Source organism: Amblyomma americanum, chromosome 10 (genome assembly GCF_052857255.1).
Source record: "Amblyomma americanum isolate KBUSLIRL-KWMA chromosome 10, ASM5285725v1, whole genome shotgun sequence".
Taxonomy (NCBI): Eukaryota; Metazoa; Arthropoda; class Arachnida; order Ixodida; family Ixodidae; genus Amblyomma; species Amblyomma americanum.
In genome coordinates, this window is record NC_135506.1 from 36,295,731 (window position 1) to 36,313,119 (window position 17,389).

Here is a 17,389-nt window from a genome sequence, read left to right on the forward strand (position 1 = left end):
CCTGCCTGTATGTTGAGCCATGGGGAGAACTAGCGAGCGACTACTTCACTCAAATGTGGTTTCTCGATGCAGTGTGCATTGGGGGAATACAAAAGAACAAAATGTAACCAGTTAATGGTGTTCATAACTTTAATTATATTGGAGAGTGGCGGCGGACAAACTTTGTACAAGGAGTGTGCTCGGTGCACAGTCGTATGAGGTTACGGGATATCAGGAATGCAATTATTAATGTCTCCTATTAACGACGATCAGTAATGGTCCCAGACAGACGGTTTATCAGCGATGGACATAGCTTTCTCAATAAACGGCATAATTGTCACATCACGCATTTGTGATCGCGAATATGCTACGGACATGCCTGAAGGAAAACTAGCGCGATACCGGGTTTGGCGTAAAATGTCATTTCTCCCCCTGTTCTGCTCTTAAAAGTAGCGTGAGGTCTCACTGCGCTTATTCGATTGAATAATAACAATACACCAGTTTACAGAATATTTTAGGAGAGCAAGAGAGGCTAAAGACAAGGAGCATTTATTTCGACACACATTTGTTAGGACCTCGGCAAGGTAAGCGCCTGCCTACAGCTTTTGAATGGAGAAAAAGTCAGCGACGACCTAGCAATAAAAGGCTTACGGTTTATGGGGGACTTGGTCCGTTGGCACAGTTTGGTTATGACTGCGGGCCGACGTTCTATGATCAAGGTATTGTCATATGGTGGTCTCACAGTCAAGCAGGCAACAAGACAGCAGAAGGGTTACAGGCCAATACTCGTGGGTTCGGTCAACGTTTTTGAGACAGAGGCGGTGCGTGTATAATCGAATAAATAAGTTACTACTGTAATGAGTTAGCATTGTTTCATGTAAAACCAGTTGAGCCTACGGATATGCCGTGCGCCGCTTGCTGCAACAGCATCTTACTAAATTTATTACACTTCTCGAGAGGCCCCGAGTGGCACGCACTGGGCTAGGGTGGAAACATTTAGCGTTGATATCGATTTTAATGAGGCGTATATTCAGAATCTGGAGAGAGCCACTTAACGCATCTTAGAAAGCTATATAAAGCCTAGGGATGCCCTTAAAAGTATCCATACACATTACAGCCCCTCGTTTACGCTTTCTGGACAAACAGATCTGTTGCTATCCTGTTGTCCGTGAGCTGCTTACCGCGCGTATGCGACATATTTGATACAGCGCACTGCGCATTTTGATCAAGCGGCGCTGTGGGTTTGTCTCTTTTGAATGCGCAACTAGGTTCTTCAAAAGCAATGCACCAACTAGCCCAACAAGAAGTTCTCCTAAAATGTGGGTTCAGTACGTTTAACTTTCCACGCTTGCGTATCTTACCTTACGGGTCAGTTTCTAGCTCTATCCGCTCTCACCACGCCTTCGACGAATACGACTCACTAAACCTGCATGTCCGGCGCGCAGGCACGTGAACGACATCGACCTCTTCACGGGGGGCGTGTCCGAGTACTCGCTGCCCGGCGGCGTGGTGGGCCCCACGTTCGGCTGCATCCTGGGCATCCAGTTCTGGCGGCTCAAGTACGGCGACCGCTTCTACTTCGAGCACGGCGGGCAGGCCGGCAGCTTCACGCCGGGTAAGTTCAGTAAAGCCTTACTCTCTGCAGCTGAGCGCATTCTCTTATAGACGGGAACTCCTTTGTTTAGTTATTGATGGACACTGCCAATTGCAAGCGGGATCATTGCAGGAAGAGAACTTTTCAAAATAGAAGTGAAGCAGTAGAGAGCGAAACAAGCTGTAGGTGAAACATCTGTATAATAAAATTCGTTGGAGGCGCTCAGATATCTCTTAACTGCGGGAAGGCGAAAGCCGTTTGCGACTCATTGCACTGATTTGAATTTGCCGCGCATGAATTCATTTCACGACAGAGGAGGAGAGCAGCTGGCGCGAGCGTGGCAGAGATATCACGTGGACCTAGGTCACGTGACATCAAAGGTCACGTAATCTTAAGGTCACGTGACCTAAAATGTAACGGACGGACGCCAGTATGAGCCATTAAAGGCTATCGCCTTAATATACAATTTTACCAGCTTTTAGTTTGAATGAGATTGACAAGCGCGTGCCACAAACGCAGCAAATAATAAACGTTCTACAAAAGCTAGAAGATAATCTTCAAAATCAACTCGTTGCGCAGGAGCCCAGTGATTCTGAGGGACAGGTCTAATTCCTTTCTATTTTGGCAATGAGATAGCATCAGCAGCTGTTTATGCCATTGCCGGAAGTGGCGTCCCTTCCCGTATGGTGTCGTCAGTTCCCTCCAGCCAACGGCGGAAAGTTATGACCGACGATGCATTTCGGGCCCAAGGGCTTCTAAACCTTTCGCATGAAAATAATATTTATTAGGTGGAAATAATCTGGACACCAGTGTCGAGTACATAAATGTATTTCCTGTAAACGAGCAAAATCTGCCATAAATGACCCAACAAACCATGGAAGATCTAACGTTGTCCAATACAAGACATCACACGAATGATGCTTGCTTCTGTGGGGGAACTTCAGGCTACTGGAAAATCAGCCTCGCAGCAAACATCTAAACAATGAAGGCAGCACCCTCCCCTCTCTCCTCGAGGCGCACAGTTGCACAGGTGCCCTCGAGTTGAGCGCAGTACGGTGTTCACAAGTTTGGTTTGGTTATTTTGTGCGCTGTTTTCACCTGTTGTACATATGTGAAAGTGAACACCCGGAGAGCGACAACGATATTATGCTGTTTGGAGAATTCTGTCTGAGCCAATTTCTTTAGCTGCTATGTACTGCACGTGGTAGTTCCACTTCGCTGAGTGGATACGTAGTAAACGTTTCTTGTTTTTGCAGCCCAGCTGACTGAACTGCGAAGGACCACGCTGTCCAAGATAATCTGCGACAACAGTATAGGTCACGAGATGACGCAGCGGGAAGTCCTCAGGACGGTGTCCGAAAGGTGCGTTGCCCATTATGGTGATAACATATTCAGTATTTATCTTCGTGCTTATCTTTTGTGCTTTTTTCATCAATTATCTAAATTATTTCTTTAAGTAATACATTTTGTACGATAACAGAGAGTGGATTTAATGAAGTCATCTGTGAATCGTCATCAGCCTGCCTACGCCCACTGCAGGGTAAAGGCCTCTCTCATGTCTCTTCAATTAACGCTGTCCTTTGCCAGCTGCGGCCACCGTATCCCCGCAAACTTTTCAATGTCATCAGCCCACCTACCTTTCTGCCGCCCCGTGCTACGCTTGCCTTCCCTTGGAATCCACTCAGTTACCCTTAAGGACCAGCGGTTAAGGACCATGTTACTTCTCTCACCTACTCCGCCTGCTTCTGGTCTCTTAACATTTGTGAATAGACAGCAAGCAAAATAATGACACGTTAATGAAAATAAAAAGATGGCTTCACTGCACAAAAGATCTTTATGAGGCAAAGCCAACTTGACAAAAAAAAAAGTTGTGCTGAGAATCAGTCACTGTATATGCGATGGGAATGGCGGAACAATGCGCTGATCTATTGGATCCGGACACAAGGACTGATAAGCGATGTTTGTTTTTGGTTTAGCAGCAACCATTCCTTTAGCGTCACGGAATACGGTGTTATGTGAGGACCTAGCTTCGCAAAGGCATCCCAGAAGCTCAACACGAACCAACCTACGGAAGCGCTGTACGCTGCTGTCTGTTTTCTTGCGTGAAGTTTTGGGAGCGAAGGCTGTGTTACCAAGCGAGCAACGTCTAAACTGCATGGTACCGCCATACTATGGCTGCTTTTGACAACAAGACAGCCGAAGGCTTGACCGTTCTTGTGTGGAGGCATATAGGCTTCCTAGTTTCTTGCCATCCTAGTTACTTGCCACCCTGATGCACTTAAGCCTAAGCTCACGCGGTGTGCACCCTTTTTGCACCCGATCTTACAGCTGTGAAGTAGGCCTCAGGAGCGCGGTAAAAATAGGTGTTTGAGCACTCGCAAGCGGATTCGAACAACCATGTTGAAAAGCGCAGCACTTGTCCACTGCTCCGCAATAGCCGACGGGAACGAGCGTTTCCGGTTGCGTTCCTACCCATTCTCATACACTTTCTCGTATTTGCCACTACGCGGCGCTGCTTAACCGAAAGTTGAGATGCTAGAGAGCGAAATCATGCATCCGGGCATGACCGCTTTTGTGAGTTGTTTGCGGGCGTGTTTCGTGCAGCAACCCAGAGGTGCCCTGCTCCACCCTTCGGGGCCTCAACATGGACGCCTGGATCGAGGTTCCGCCAGGCGCCACCACGTAGCCGGGCCGGGCTTGGCGGCTGCCGCCGCTGGACGGCCCGTCCGCCACCTCACCTGACGACCGCGCCGCTGGTGCCATACCGCCCGCTGCCGCCGCTGCTGCTACGCCTCGGCCACGTGCCCTTCCCCGGGACCTCTCGGTGCGCGCGTGCTCGTGACGTCACTTCCTGTGACTCGAGGGCAGCCCTCCCCGGCCCGGACAGCTTTAAGATGCGCGCGGGACCACGTGACGGCGCCATCTTGAGGGGACGATGTGCGCGTTCGTTTGTGTGTGTGCGTGTGTGCGCCACCTGTGTGTGAGAAACAGTGCGCTGTTGTGCACTCTGCATCGATGGAAGACACGAAAAGACTGACATCACCGTGGCGACAGTCGAGAAAACTTCGCACTTTGCTGCGCGAGTGGTTGAGCTTATCTCTCCTTATCGTCCCGCTTATCGCGTTGGATGTTTGAAGAAATTCCTTTCTTCCTTCAGTTTAGCTCACCGTTGAGCAGGTATTAATGATTGAGGAGCCCACTTCCCTCCTACTGAAGAGACTTGCAGCAAGAAGACGACCACAAAGGCGGAACAGCCGTCATAATGCTGCAGGAAAAGGAAGTCCGACTCCACAGACGCCTAGAGAAGATAGCGGTCCGCGCACTTTTCTTGTGGCATAAGCGCACTCCAAGCCCCATGTGATAGACGGGTGGAACTGTTTAATTAATATTACGCGCATCAATCCACGACGGCGGTGCAAACTAAATGCCTCGTTGCCCGAAACAAGCGGTAAGGTGCGCGGCTTAGCACCTGTGGAGCTTGATGCATCTTTGTATGAACTGCGATATTACCGCAGGTGTTGCGAATTCGCCAGCAACAGAGTTAGCGCCAACTGTTTTTGGACTAGGTTATGATTACTACGTGAACACGTGCAAGAAAAGCGATTGGAAGCTATTACATCTGACCTGAAGGAGTTAAGAGGAGCGAGTGAAAAAGCTCACTAAAGAACACTCCCCTTTTACAGGTTCGGCTGACGTTGTCTGTTGAGTTTGCCAGCTATGTACTTTGCCGGAATCGACACTGGCAGCTGCAGTAAGCAAAAGTCTACGTTACTATAATATTTCTTTTTAGTAGCAAAGGTACATTCCGGTGGCAATGCTATGCAAGGTGTTATGCGCGAAGCTAACTCTTGGAAACTTAGCAACAGCTAGCGACTTCCTTTAAACATCAAGGCACAGCGAGTTTTCAGCTTGCTGCGTTGCTACTGGAATCTGTCTACAACACGGATAGACAGGAAAACACGAACACGCCTGAAGGTCGCACAGTCCCCAGCCGTCATAACGATACGATTCGTTGGCACCTGAGATGACTTCAGTTAATGCTTCAGAAACGAGATGCAAAACCCTTGACAGAAATGTTGAGACTCCTTCGACACACATCCTTAATCGTCAAGGCTCCCTTGCCGCGCAATATGCAATGCGGAAACTTGTTGCAGACTAAGAAAAATCGAGCGTTAGGCGGTCAAAGCTACAATGCAGAACCACATAAGTGACACCAAGTGCTTCAGGATTCCTGCCGAAAATTAACATTCTCGCTTGAGCAACCAGCTATATAGCAGTGTTTTGAGCATTAAGACTGTGCGCGGACAGGTCACCTTGACGAAAGCGAGAGAATAATTTGCATTGTGGTGTCAAAGGGGTCAGGTACGTTTCATTCTGTGCAAGTCTTCAAGGAGACCTGGAATCCGAATAGCGCTGGACATTATGGAAGCAGCGACGAAGCACCAAGGATGCAAGTACCACCACCTGACATCTGACTGCAGGATGCAGAAGCCAAGCAGACTTGCAGTCTTGCATGCTTTCAGAAGAAGTCGTCCAATTTAGGTTGCTGCGCCCATTCACCACATATCGTCCCTTTTATTCTCGTCAACGTTCCTCAGCGATACTGCCATTTAAGCGTCGTAGTGCTCGCCAACGGGCAGCCCATTGTTTATTGTTTTTTTAATTTTCACAACGATGTAAAGGGCCAAATGTTTGTGCGTGTGTTATGTTCGAGTTTCAATAAAAGGAACAGCAGGCAGCGCAGAAAGCCGACCGGGCTCAAAGAAGGCAGACTGCTGCCACTGTTTCACAGCGCAATGTTTGCTTCGATCCTTGTTCTGGGCGCACGCCGAGCCTGGGAGATGAAATTCTCTGCTCATTTTAAGCGTTACGTCCGACGCACAAGCAAATGTTTAGCCCGGCATTATGAATGCATTAGTAAGAGGGAGTGTACAGCTCCCTTCATCATAAAGGGGCAAGTGTGAGCATTCAATTAATAATTATTCCATCATTATGTGTAATAATCACCGTTTTCTGTTCTCTTACTAGCCTTCCTATAGCCGAACAATTACTTTTAAGTAATTTTCATTTTTATTAAAGAAATAACTGAAAAATTTTGTGCTTTGTGCACATAGGTTGTCCTTCATAACGGAGTGCCTGTAATAGCAATAATATAAATTGGTTTTTGGGGAAAGGAAATGGCGCAGTATCTGTCTCATATATCGGCGGACACCTGAACCGCGCCGTAAAGGAAGGGATAAAGGACGGAGTGAAAGAACAAATGAAGGAAAAGGTGCGTAGTGGAGGGCTCCGGAATAATTTCGACAACCTGGGCATCTTTAGCGTGCACTGATATCGCACAGCACGCAGGCGCCTTAGCGTTTTGCCTCCATAAAAATGCGGCCGCCGTGGTCGAGTTCGAGCCCGGGAACTCCGGATCAGTAGCCAAGCGTCCTAACCACTGAGCCACCCCGGCGGGTGAAGGAGTGCCTGCACTTAATGAAATATAACGAGGCAGTCTTAAATCGAACTGGAGACGGAACCCACAGTGGAAAGTTGTTGTCCTCTGTTGGATCGGCACATACCCACAGTGGGGGATTGGACAGAATGCCCTGTACAAGCAATTGTGCAACAATGACTCATTTAAGGTAGTCGAGGAGGCTGAACCTTGTGCTTGTAAAAAAATGGGGAATTATAATTAACAAAAAGTCTCCAAGACGCAGTGATGAAATTAAGCAGATAATCGTAGACTGGTGTAAGGACCCGCCGCGGTGGCTCAGTGGTTAGGGCGCTCGACTACTGATCCAGAGTTCCCGGGTTCGAACCCGACCGCGGCGGCTGCGTTTTTATGGAGGAAAAACGCTAAAGCGCCCGTGTGCTGTGCGATGTCAGTGCACGTTAAAGATCCCCAGGTGGTCGAAATTATTCCGGAGCCCTCCACTACGGCACCTAATTCTTCCTTTCTTTCACTCCCTCTCTTATCCCTTCCCTTACGGCGCGGTTCAGGTGTCCAACGATATATGAGACAGATACTGCGCCATTTCCTTTCCACAAAAAAAACCCAATTATATAGACTGGTGTAAGGACATATCCCCTGGTGCTTGCCCCCCAAAAGAGAGAAGAGCCGGAATAGAAAGAGGAAGCCCTAAGCGAGCAAGGGTAATCTGCAGATAAGCTTTTCGCAGAGAAGCAAATCACCCCGCCGCGGTGGCTCAGTGGTTAGGGCGCTCGACTACTGATCCGGAGTTCCCGGGCTCGAACCCGACCGCGGCGGCTGCGTTTTTATGGAGGAAAAACGCTAAGGCGCCCGTGTGCTGTGCGATGTCAGTGCACGTTAAAGATCCCCAGGTGGTCGAAATTATTCCGGAGCCCTCCACTACGGCACCTAATTCTTCCTTTCTTTCACTCCCTCTCTTATCCCTTCCCTTACGGCACGGTTCAGGTGTCCAACGATATATGAGACAGATACTGCGCCATTTCCTTTCCCCAAAAATCAATAAGTAATTAAGCAAATCGTCGACGGGAGAGGAGAAAGTGATCAAGTGTATCGATTTCACCACATGCTGCACAAAGGTTCGACAGAAGGAACCTCGATCAAAACACATAGAGATTTAGTCGCGGAATTCTGCACCGCAAAAGGGTCATAGACACCTCGCATTGCCGTGAACTACACAAAGTGTAAAGCATACTTTTACCGGGGGGGGGGTTAAACTTCCTCTACCTCCCAGCGGCCACGAATTACATACGGCAGCGCCAATTCCTCCATCAGTTACGTTCATAGCGAATGGTGCAGGAATTATCTCTATAACAACGGACGACTCAAACACGCACGGGGGAGGAGGGGGGGGGGGGGTGATCGCATGGCACTTTCTCCAAAACCGCCCAAAATCCAAAATCTAAAGTCCAAAATCGGGAACGCTAACGGAGGTGGGGGGATATGTAGTCTGCCTGCTCTGCGCGCGGCTGCGGGAAGCGCTTTAATTGGGTTTTCTTACACCATTTCTGTGCTATTGGGGCATGTTAAAGTTGGTTGCGCTCCTGGTCAACAACGGTAACCGCAGCATTGGACCAAAGTACGGAGAACATAGAACATATTTTCCTCTTTTTTATTGACACATATATCCTACGCGCTACTTTCAGGCAAAGAGATATTTCTCAGAATGCACTATATGCCTGTGTTACGGCATTCCGTACAATACAGACAACCTGTGTCGACGCAGCAGGGGTATTGCTTATCTTAAATGGCGCAGCTGACAGATTCAACACATAATTTCGTGCATCATTCACGCAATACCTGTGCGATTATTCCATGTTCCATGCACACTGTCCGCGCAATAAAGAAGTATCATTGCTTGCAAAGTCAGCGCACGCAATTAAATGCTTGCACAATGAACCTTAAAATCGTAAATAATTGAAAAAAAAAGTTGTTTATTATTTATGTAAACACGTGAAAGCAAACTACGATCACGCAATGAACTTCACTGTCCTTGCTAATATATGCGACACCAATATAGCTCAGTTAACATACAGTCGCATAATCGGTTCCCACGATGTGCCGACTCTTCTGCGGGCCAAACATGATAACTTCTCCGTCAACAGCAGAGACTAAATCATAGTTCATGAACGGCTACCGCGAGCGCAGGTAGCGGTTTTCGTCGTATCCATCCCGGTCTCCCTGCACTCTTCCCAATTTCGAAGGTCAGGAGCAGAAAACCAAACACCACAGCAGCGACATCGCTAACACATGAAGGAACACTATACACCAAAGTGTCTGTGGCCGGCGCCGCAAAGCAGGCGGCAGCGCCCGAGAAAACGCGAGTGACGGAGTTCACGAAGCAGGCAAAGGATACGGAAGGTTACAACGGCCGTGTGGGTAAGAAATTCAAAAGGGATGGTGAGAGTGATCTTTTTTCCCTTCAGAACCTTCCTGTGGTTAGATCTTGCTCTTTATTACAGACGCTAGCGCCGATTCCTCCTTCAGTTAGGTTCATAGCGGATGGTGGCGCATTTACGACTTTAGCGGATGTTTTTACAAGTGCATGCTAAAGATCCCCAGGTGGTCGAAATTATTCCAGAGTCCTCCACTATGGCACCTCTTCCTCCCTTTGTTCTCTAATTCCCTCCTTTATCCCTTCCCTTACGGCGTGGTTCACGTGTCAGGCGATAACTGAGACAGGTACTGCGCCATTTCCTACAATATACAGGTATGTATAATTTTGGATACCCGCATAAAATTTGCCTGCGGTTTAACTGATTTGATTTGTGGGTGTTTAACATCCCAAAGCGACTCAGGCTATGAGGGGCGCCGTAGTGAAGGTCTCCGGAAATTTCGACCACCTGGGGTTCTTTAACGTGCACTGACATCGCACAGTACACGGGCCTCTAGAATTTTGTCTCCATCGAAATTCGACCGCCGCGGCCGGGATCGAACCCGCGTCTTTCGGGCCGGCAGCCGAGTGCCATAACCACTCAGCCACCGCGGCGGTGTTGTGGTTTAACTTATGCTGAACGTGGTTAGAGAGCCAAAGCTTTGGTGTATCGGGCAAGTAGACGCGGCTTGGAGTCTGTAACATTGAGTACGTTCCGCACACTGGACAGCCAGCGCGGGCACCCTGCCACCCTGATAGGTGGCAGTTAAATTAATGGTTCATCACTAGAGATTGGTCATCCAATGAACGCTGCGGCCTATTCTACCGCCCTCTACAGGCGAATCGAAAGGTCAAAGGTCAAGTGGTGCGACACCATGGTGGACCACATCTGGTAAGGCCTATAGCCACACTTGACCTTTGGCTCACTTGAAGGTCAACCGGCAACCCACGGCAAAATCGGTTTTACCTAGCGCAGTGAAGCTTTCGCTTCAAAAAGGTATCGCGTAAGATATCGAGTAATTCGAACCAGCCGCAGTGGTTAGGACACTCGGCTACTGAGCCGGAGTACGGCTGCTGACCCGAAAGACGCGGGTTCGATCCCAACCGCTGCGGCCGCATTTCGATGGAGGCAAAATTCTAGAGGTCCGTGTACTGTGCGATGTCAGTGCACATTAAAGAACCCCTGTTGGTCGAAATTTCCGGAACCCTTCACTACGGCGTCCACCATAGCATGAGTCCCTTTGGGACGTTAAACCCTCACAAACCACTAATAAGTGGAGGCGGAGCGCAAATGCTGCCCGCGTGTTTTGCAACGTCAATGCACATTATAGCGTTAAGCTCCACCAGAAGTCATACGGCACTCAGCAGCATCATACCAGCACAGGAACCCATAGGTCACCAGGGGCAGATCCGACCTCTTAATGAAGCATTTGTATGTCACGCTACAGAGCGCTCTGAAGAACAATGGTTCTCTGCAAAGCTGGTGCCATTATTATTATTATTATTATTATTATTATTATTATTATTATTATTATTATTATTATTATTATTATTATTATTATTATTATTATTATTATTATTATTGCTCTGATGCCATATTTGCGCGAACAGATTTATTCCAGTTTTCATTTTTTCCTCGCACTGTAACCGACTGGAATGATTCTTTATTTCCTTTCGCCACACTTTGATGTTTATTAACTTTGTTATTATAGTTTTGTTGCCATTTAACCCACCCTGCTTGGACCTGTACAAGCTTTGCAGTATTGAATAAAGAAAAAGAAGACACATAGCACCAATGAGCTAAATAATTACGCACACAGCTGGTTGTGCCAGGTTTTGATATCAACGGCAGCTTAAGTTAGTATACCAATTTGAAAATAAAATTGCTGACGTGACTAGTATTCAGAAGCTGGTTTGTATTGCATGCTTTAGAGACATTACGCTTCAGCGAGTTCTCTTACCGACCCGCCGCGGTAGCTCACTGGTTAGGGTGCTCGGCTAATGGTCCGGAGTAGCCAGGTCTCGTGGGCTCAAGACGTCGCCCCCACCTGGGGGCCACACTCGACGCACCTGGCCAAACTCCCAGCCTTCAACCGGCTAATAAAATTGGCAGTGGCTTGGCTCAGCTATGCCAGGATATACGTAGCGAGAGCTGCAGTTCCCCCCCTGGTCTAATAGCGTAGTCTGTTGTTGTTGTTGCCTTTGTGACATGGCACATACCCACGACAGGGGATTGGCCAGGGTTCAGTGATGATAGCCCAAAGAAAAGGGTAAACTGGTGTCAATCTAATGATTGTGCCTTGGGTGAAATGTCAGAGTAATTAAAAAGGAAAGAAAAACATCGGGAGATAATACTTGAGAATTGAATATATGAAAATTTCCAAACGAATTTTTAAATGCAGAATTTTTGGAAACAATTACCAAGGGAATCTGCCGGTAGCTGTTATGTAATTGTGGAGGTATTTACAGACTTGATGCAATGCGAAACTTCTGGCGCTCGTGCCGAAAGAGAGGAGGAGGGGAACCGACAAAGTGAGACCTAACTTTCTAATGGGAATTTCTAGGTATGCTCTCCTCTGATGTGCAAACCTCCGGGAAGAGAGTAGGAAATGCTCCAATGTGTCGACTTCACCACAAGCCGCACAAAGGTTTGTGGGACTGAACCCGCCTCTACATAAGTAGATTTAAACAGGGAATCCTGCACCGCATGAGTGTCATCGCTACCTCACACTGCCGGGTTTTACACGCATGATTCTTCCATGGGTACATGAGATGTTGATAGTCAACAGTAGAGAGTAAGGGATCGTTGCACGCGGCGGTTATAAACTGAAAACGCTGAAATCGAGTCTTACCGAAAACAACAATATCAGGGACGCTACGGGAAACTGGTGCATTTAGAGCTGATTTTTCCAAAAAGTCTTCTGCTTCATTTTGTGAAACACCGCAATGACCTGGTATCCAAACGAAGCGCACGTCTTTCACCCATCCAGGAATAAAAAAACTTTAGTGAGCGTCTCAAAAAAAGCGTCTCGTGTGGACTGCAGCGCCAACAAAACAGAGAGAAAATCTGAGAGGAGTATCACCTGGGAAACAGTTGTGGGAATTTTCAAAGCGGCCAGCCCAAGAGCCATAAACTGTGCTATATATATGGTTGTGTAATCCGGGACTCTAACCGAAAAGCTCCACGAGAGAGAGACTGAAAAAATACCAACCGCTGTCTTCTGGCCGGCCCCACACGCATCTGTAGCAATCACTGTACGGTGCGGGAAATGGGCAAGGTGATGAAAGAGGAGTGAAGTTAATGTCCTTGCAGGCAGATTCTTAACATTAGGTGGGAAAATATAATCAAACGCAATATCCACAGGGGACGCTGCCCAACGAACTCCAGATACAAAATGAGATCCCCACCAATGTTGGATAAAACGTTCCGAGTAAAGACAACTTCAGGGAGTCGGAACCTTGGCCAATGAGGAGTGAGAAAGAGGGCTGGGTGCGAGACGAAAATAAGTGTAGCCACACCAGGAGCCGACTCAAATGCCCGCAAAAAAGTCCCGACAGTTAAAAGGTGAAAGCGGGAGTTAAGGTCGGGCAAACGAGCCTCCAGGTACAGAACTGCGGTGGAAACTGATTGAGGGAGACCTAGGCAAAGGCGCAGTGCGCGCCTTCCTAACAGCAGCAACGGATAAAGCTTATATTTAGGGGAGCCAAAAAAAAGTATGCAGCCAAATTCCAAAATTGGTCTGATATAGGATTTGTAAAGAAATACAAGCGTGTCGTGGCGCATGCCAACTTTTCTATTACTTATTCGTAGTAGCCTACCTAGTGCACGCTCACCTTTCTCAACGTTAGTCTTGATGTGAGGCCGCCAATCCATACTGGCATCATAAATGACGCATAGGTACCTCAAATGTTCCACCTGAGATATGCTGTCTGAGCGATAGTGTAGCGATATACATAAAGGCATGTTGGTTTTAAAAAAATAGCACGCTGTTTTTGTGCACATTTAATAGTAAATTTATTGTGTCCAGCCAAACCTCGAGCGCATTGAAGTATTCTTGGAGAGAATATAGGGCATGAATGTCTGCTGCAGAATCAAATAAGGCTATATCATCTGCATAAACATACAATGTAACATCAGGGTGTACTGGAATGTCGCACATCAGCAGATTCAATAGAAGTGGTGAAAGTACAGAACCTTGTGGCATGCCTCTGGTCTGGGCATAGGTGTCTGAGGTGAAGGTACCGTCAAAGCAAAAGAACTGCCGTCCTGCAAAAAATTCGCGGATCCATGCATAAATGCAGTACGGCGGGTTTAATAATGCAAATTTAGAGAGAAGGATCGAATATTCAACCCTGTCGTACGCTTTAGCAATGTCAAGCGTCACTAAAGCTGATACTTCATTCTTGCGCATAGCAAGGCGGACTCTGTTCTCTAAATCGACATGGGTAGACCATATGGAGCATCCGCGGCGAAAGCTAATCTGGGCAGAGCTCAATGCGCTGACTTCTGAAACATGCGCTGATAGGCGGCTGTGCACAATTATTTCTATGAGCTTTACCACATTGGATGTTAGAGCTATCGGCCGAATGTTATCAATATGGAAGCCTTTCTTTGTATCTTTTAAGAGCAATATTATTTTCCCCACCTTCCAGGAGTGCGGCAACCATGCAGTTTCCAATGATGCATTGACCAGATCGAGGAGGTCCTGAGTGAAGTCTTGCGCTAAGATTTTCAACATACCGACCGTAACACCATCCCAAGCCGGAGCTGAGGATTGCATTAAAGAAACTGCAGTTGTTAACTCTGATTTGTCAGCCACAACATAGTCTGAGCAGGGGGGGGGGGGGGGGGGGGGGGGGCAAACATAGGGTCTCTACGCTGCTCCTGAAAACGTGAAGCAATCCCGTGTGCGATTCGCTCTAACTCATCTTTCGCCTCACATGGAGCGAGCACTACCGAGCTGGTTAACTACATGGCTGAGGAGTTCACATTTCGTTCCATAAAACGGTACAAAGCCTTCCTATTTTGGGGGTTCGACAAATATGTGTTCAAATTTTGGTTGTAGTCATCCTTTGCCTTTGCTAAAGTTCGTTTAAACGAGGCCGAGAAAAATTTGTAGTTGATCCCACTTGCAGGGTTCTGATTATGCGAAAGGCTCCTCCAAGCTGATTTCCTACGACGGAAAGCTGTCTCACACGCGTCATTCCACCATGAGGATGGTGATTTATTGCAAATAGCAGAACGCACACTGAACTCGGAGCTCTCCGTAGCCTTCAAAACTGAAGAAAAATCTCGCTGAGCCCTATCGGTCCTACATGAACAAAGATCAGATGTAACGGAGGCGCGCAAATGTAATTTGTAGGCTGCAAGATTAACTAATTTTCGGGCAGAACCATGATCTCGGAAGGGGCTCACCAATATAGTGAAAGTAATTGGCAGGTGGTCACTAGATGTGCCGCAGTCAATTGTGGACAATGCCCCTATACCTACTCCTCTTGCTGTCAAGGACAAATCGAGGACTGAGCGTGAGTGTCTGCGGATGAAGGTTAAGGCCCGAGAATTGCAGCACCGCACATCATTTGCTGACATCCATGCCCATAACATATGTCCACGTGAATCAGCATAGGAACCCCGGACGACGTGATGTGAGTTGAAGTCCCCTGCAATGATTACCCTGCTAGAGTTTGCAAGTAAGCTGTCTAGGTGGTCTGTTCTGCATACTCCAGTTGGAAAATAGACGTTTGCGACTGTGACAGCAGCGCAGTGCGGCAAAGTGAAATCTATAGCTAGAAGCTCGCAATCAGAATCCATTACTTTTTTAGTTAATAATGCCCGGTGACACAATTTTGATGAAATCAGGGTCACCAACCCACCGGCCCTACCATTTATGCGGTCCGCTCGGAAAGCACGAAACCTGTTTATAGAAAGTGGCTTTACAGGGGAGAGCCAAGTTTCTTGCAAGAGCCCAATATCTGGGTTATGAGAAGATAGAAGAATTTTTAAAACAGGAAGAGAAGATGCAATAGAGCGGCAATTCCATTGGAGAACCTTTACATCCGCCATGATGCCTACTGGAGAATAAAGGCTGAAACAGCCTCTTGTAGCATATCTGATTTGTAAGACACTCTAGAAGGCCCTTTTTTGTCTTGAGCTGTGGAACGGAGGACTTAGAAGGAGAGGTGGCAGAACGACGCTTCTGCGTAGGACAAGCTATTTCTGCATCATTAGTGCAAAACAGTGTTGCGTGAAAGACTTAATTACAGGGACGCTGTCGAGAGGCGGCACGTGAGACGGCACCTTGGGTGATGACGTGGCAACGAAAGTTTGAGCACAGGCTTGCTGTGATGTTGATGCTGGTGGAACTACAGGCTGAGGTTGAGAAACAGCCTGGTTTGCATCAATATCAGACAACGCCTGCGTGAAGCTGCTGAGCATGCGCTCGGCCACAACAGGGAGTGCTTTCGACGGTTGACACTATTGAGGCAGAAGGAACATACAAGGCTGGCGTATGAATTTTTTTTTCGGTTAAGGAGTGCATAAGCGTCTGCTCGTGAGCAGCGATTCTGCTCAATTAATTCCAATAAACTTTGCCCCTCTGAGCGACTTTCGCAAGTGGCATCATCGGCGCTTTGACTGTTACTGCATATACAACAGCTTGGTTGTTCAGCGGTGCAGCTGCCGGAAGAGTGGCCTTCACCGCACACCCGGCATCTGGTCGCCGACTTAGAGGCTCTAACACGATGTCCGAATCACCAACAGTTGGTGCATTGCAGGCGTCGAGGATGCAGCGGGTCCACGCGGTAGATAATTGGCCAAATTCAGAGGTCAGTTATACGACGAGCCTTTGCGTCCTCTTCTTCAGTTGTTGATGATGATGATGTTGTTGCCGTTGCTTCATCTTGATTTCCTTGCGAAGGAACTATGCGAGCTACTATGCTGCGCTTATTACGCTTCGCCTCTTGGCGTCTCCGCTTGGCAAGACGTTCTTCTCTTTGCTCAGGCGTCTCCGCCGCTTGTTTAGCCTTCTGATGTTCATTCTTTCTCTGCAGAACAGCCAAGCGCCAGGCGACGACTTCTGGGCGGGAAGAATTGATCTTCTCCTGACGATACCACCGCGTAGCAGCGACTGGAGTCTCCTTGTCATCACCTATACGAAGCGATTGGTATATACTGAGTCGTATCACCTCAGCTTTATACACACAGCCGCACATTGTGGCAGTTTATCCACACGACCCCACACGCGGCCGCGGCGGCAGCCGAGCCCTTACGTCATGCGCCGCGCACCTGCTGCCCTTCTCCGGTTGCTGCGCATGCGCATTGACGCGCGGCGCCGGCGGGCGTAGTCGGGCCTGCTCGGCTGCGCGCGCCGGGGGCGGCGAACTCTGACGTCATGCGCCGCACATTGCTGCTCCTCTCTGGTTTCGCGCCTGCGCACTGTCGGCCCCCCAGGCTCGGGGCGAAATGCTCGACTGGGTAAGGTAGCGTAGATCTCGCTACAAAAGTTCTCTCTTTCGAATCCGGCTGCGGCGGCCGCGTTTAGATGGAAGAAAATTAACAATTAATAATTGGTTTTTGGGGAAAGGAAATGGCGCAGTATCTGTCTCACGATATCGGCGGACACCTGAACCGCGTCGTAAGGCAAGGAATAAAGGAGGAAGAGAAAGAAGAAAGGAAGGACGAGGCGCCGTAGTGGAGGGCTCCGGAATAATTTCGATCACTGGGGGTCTTTAACGTGCACTGAAATCGCACAGCACACGGGCGCCTTAGCATTTCGCCAATTTTCGTTTTCATTTTTGAGCGCAAGCGACACGACACGGCCAGCTGCGACACCAAATGGTTTTCCACCTGCAGCGATTCAGAAGTGTAATAAAGCCTTTTGTGTGGCAATTTAATTCATGTACGCACATAAACCCAAAACAATGCAAACTCGAGATAGATTGCAGGACCCACGTATAAGAACGACTATAA

At 48.2% G+C, this 17,389-nt stretch overlaps 1 protein-coding gene across 2 annotated transcripts in view; it reads left to right on the forward strand.

Moving 5' to 3' along the window:
* Window positions 1–6,370, forward strand: part of LOC144108840 (peroxidase-like) — a 106,237-nt gene extending 99,867 nt beyond the window's left edge. For both annotated transcript variants that reach the window (XM_077642032.1, XM_077642031.1), the window contains exons 12-14: window positions 1,425–1,594; window positions 2,830–2,935; window positions 4,178–6,370. In XM_077642032.1, coding sequence (XP_077498158.1) covers window positions 1,425–1,594; window positions 2,830–2,935; window positions 4,178–4,259 — 358 coding nt within the window. In that variant the 3' untranslated portion in view covers window positions 4,260–6,370. The remainder of the gene's footprint in view (window positions 1–1,424; window positions 1,595–2,829; window positions 2,936–4,177) is intronic.
* Window positions 6,371–17,389: the final 11,019 nt, after the last annotated feature.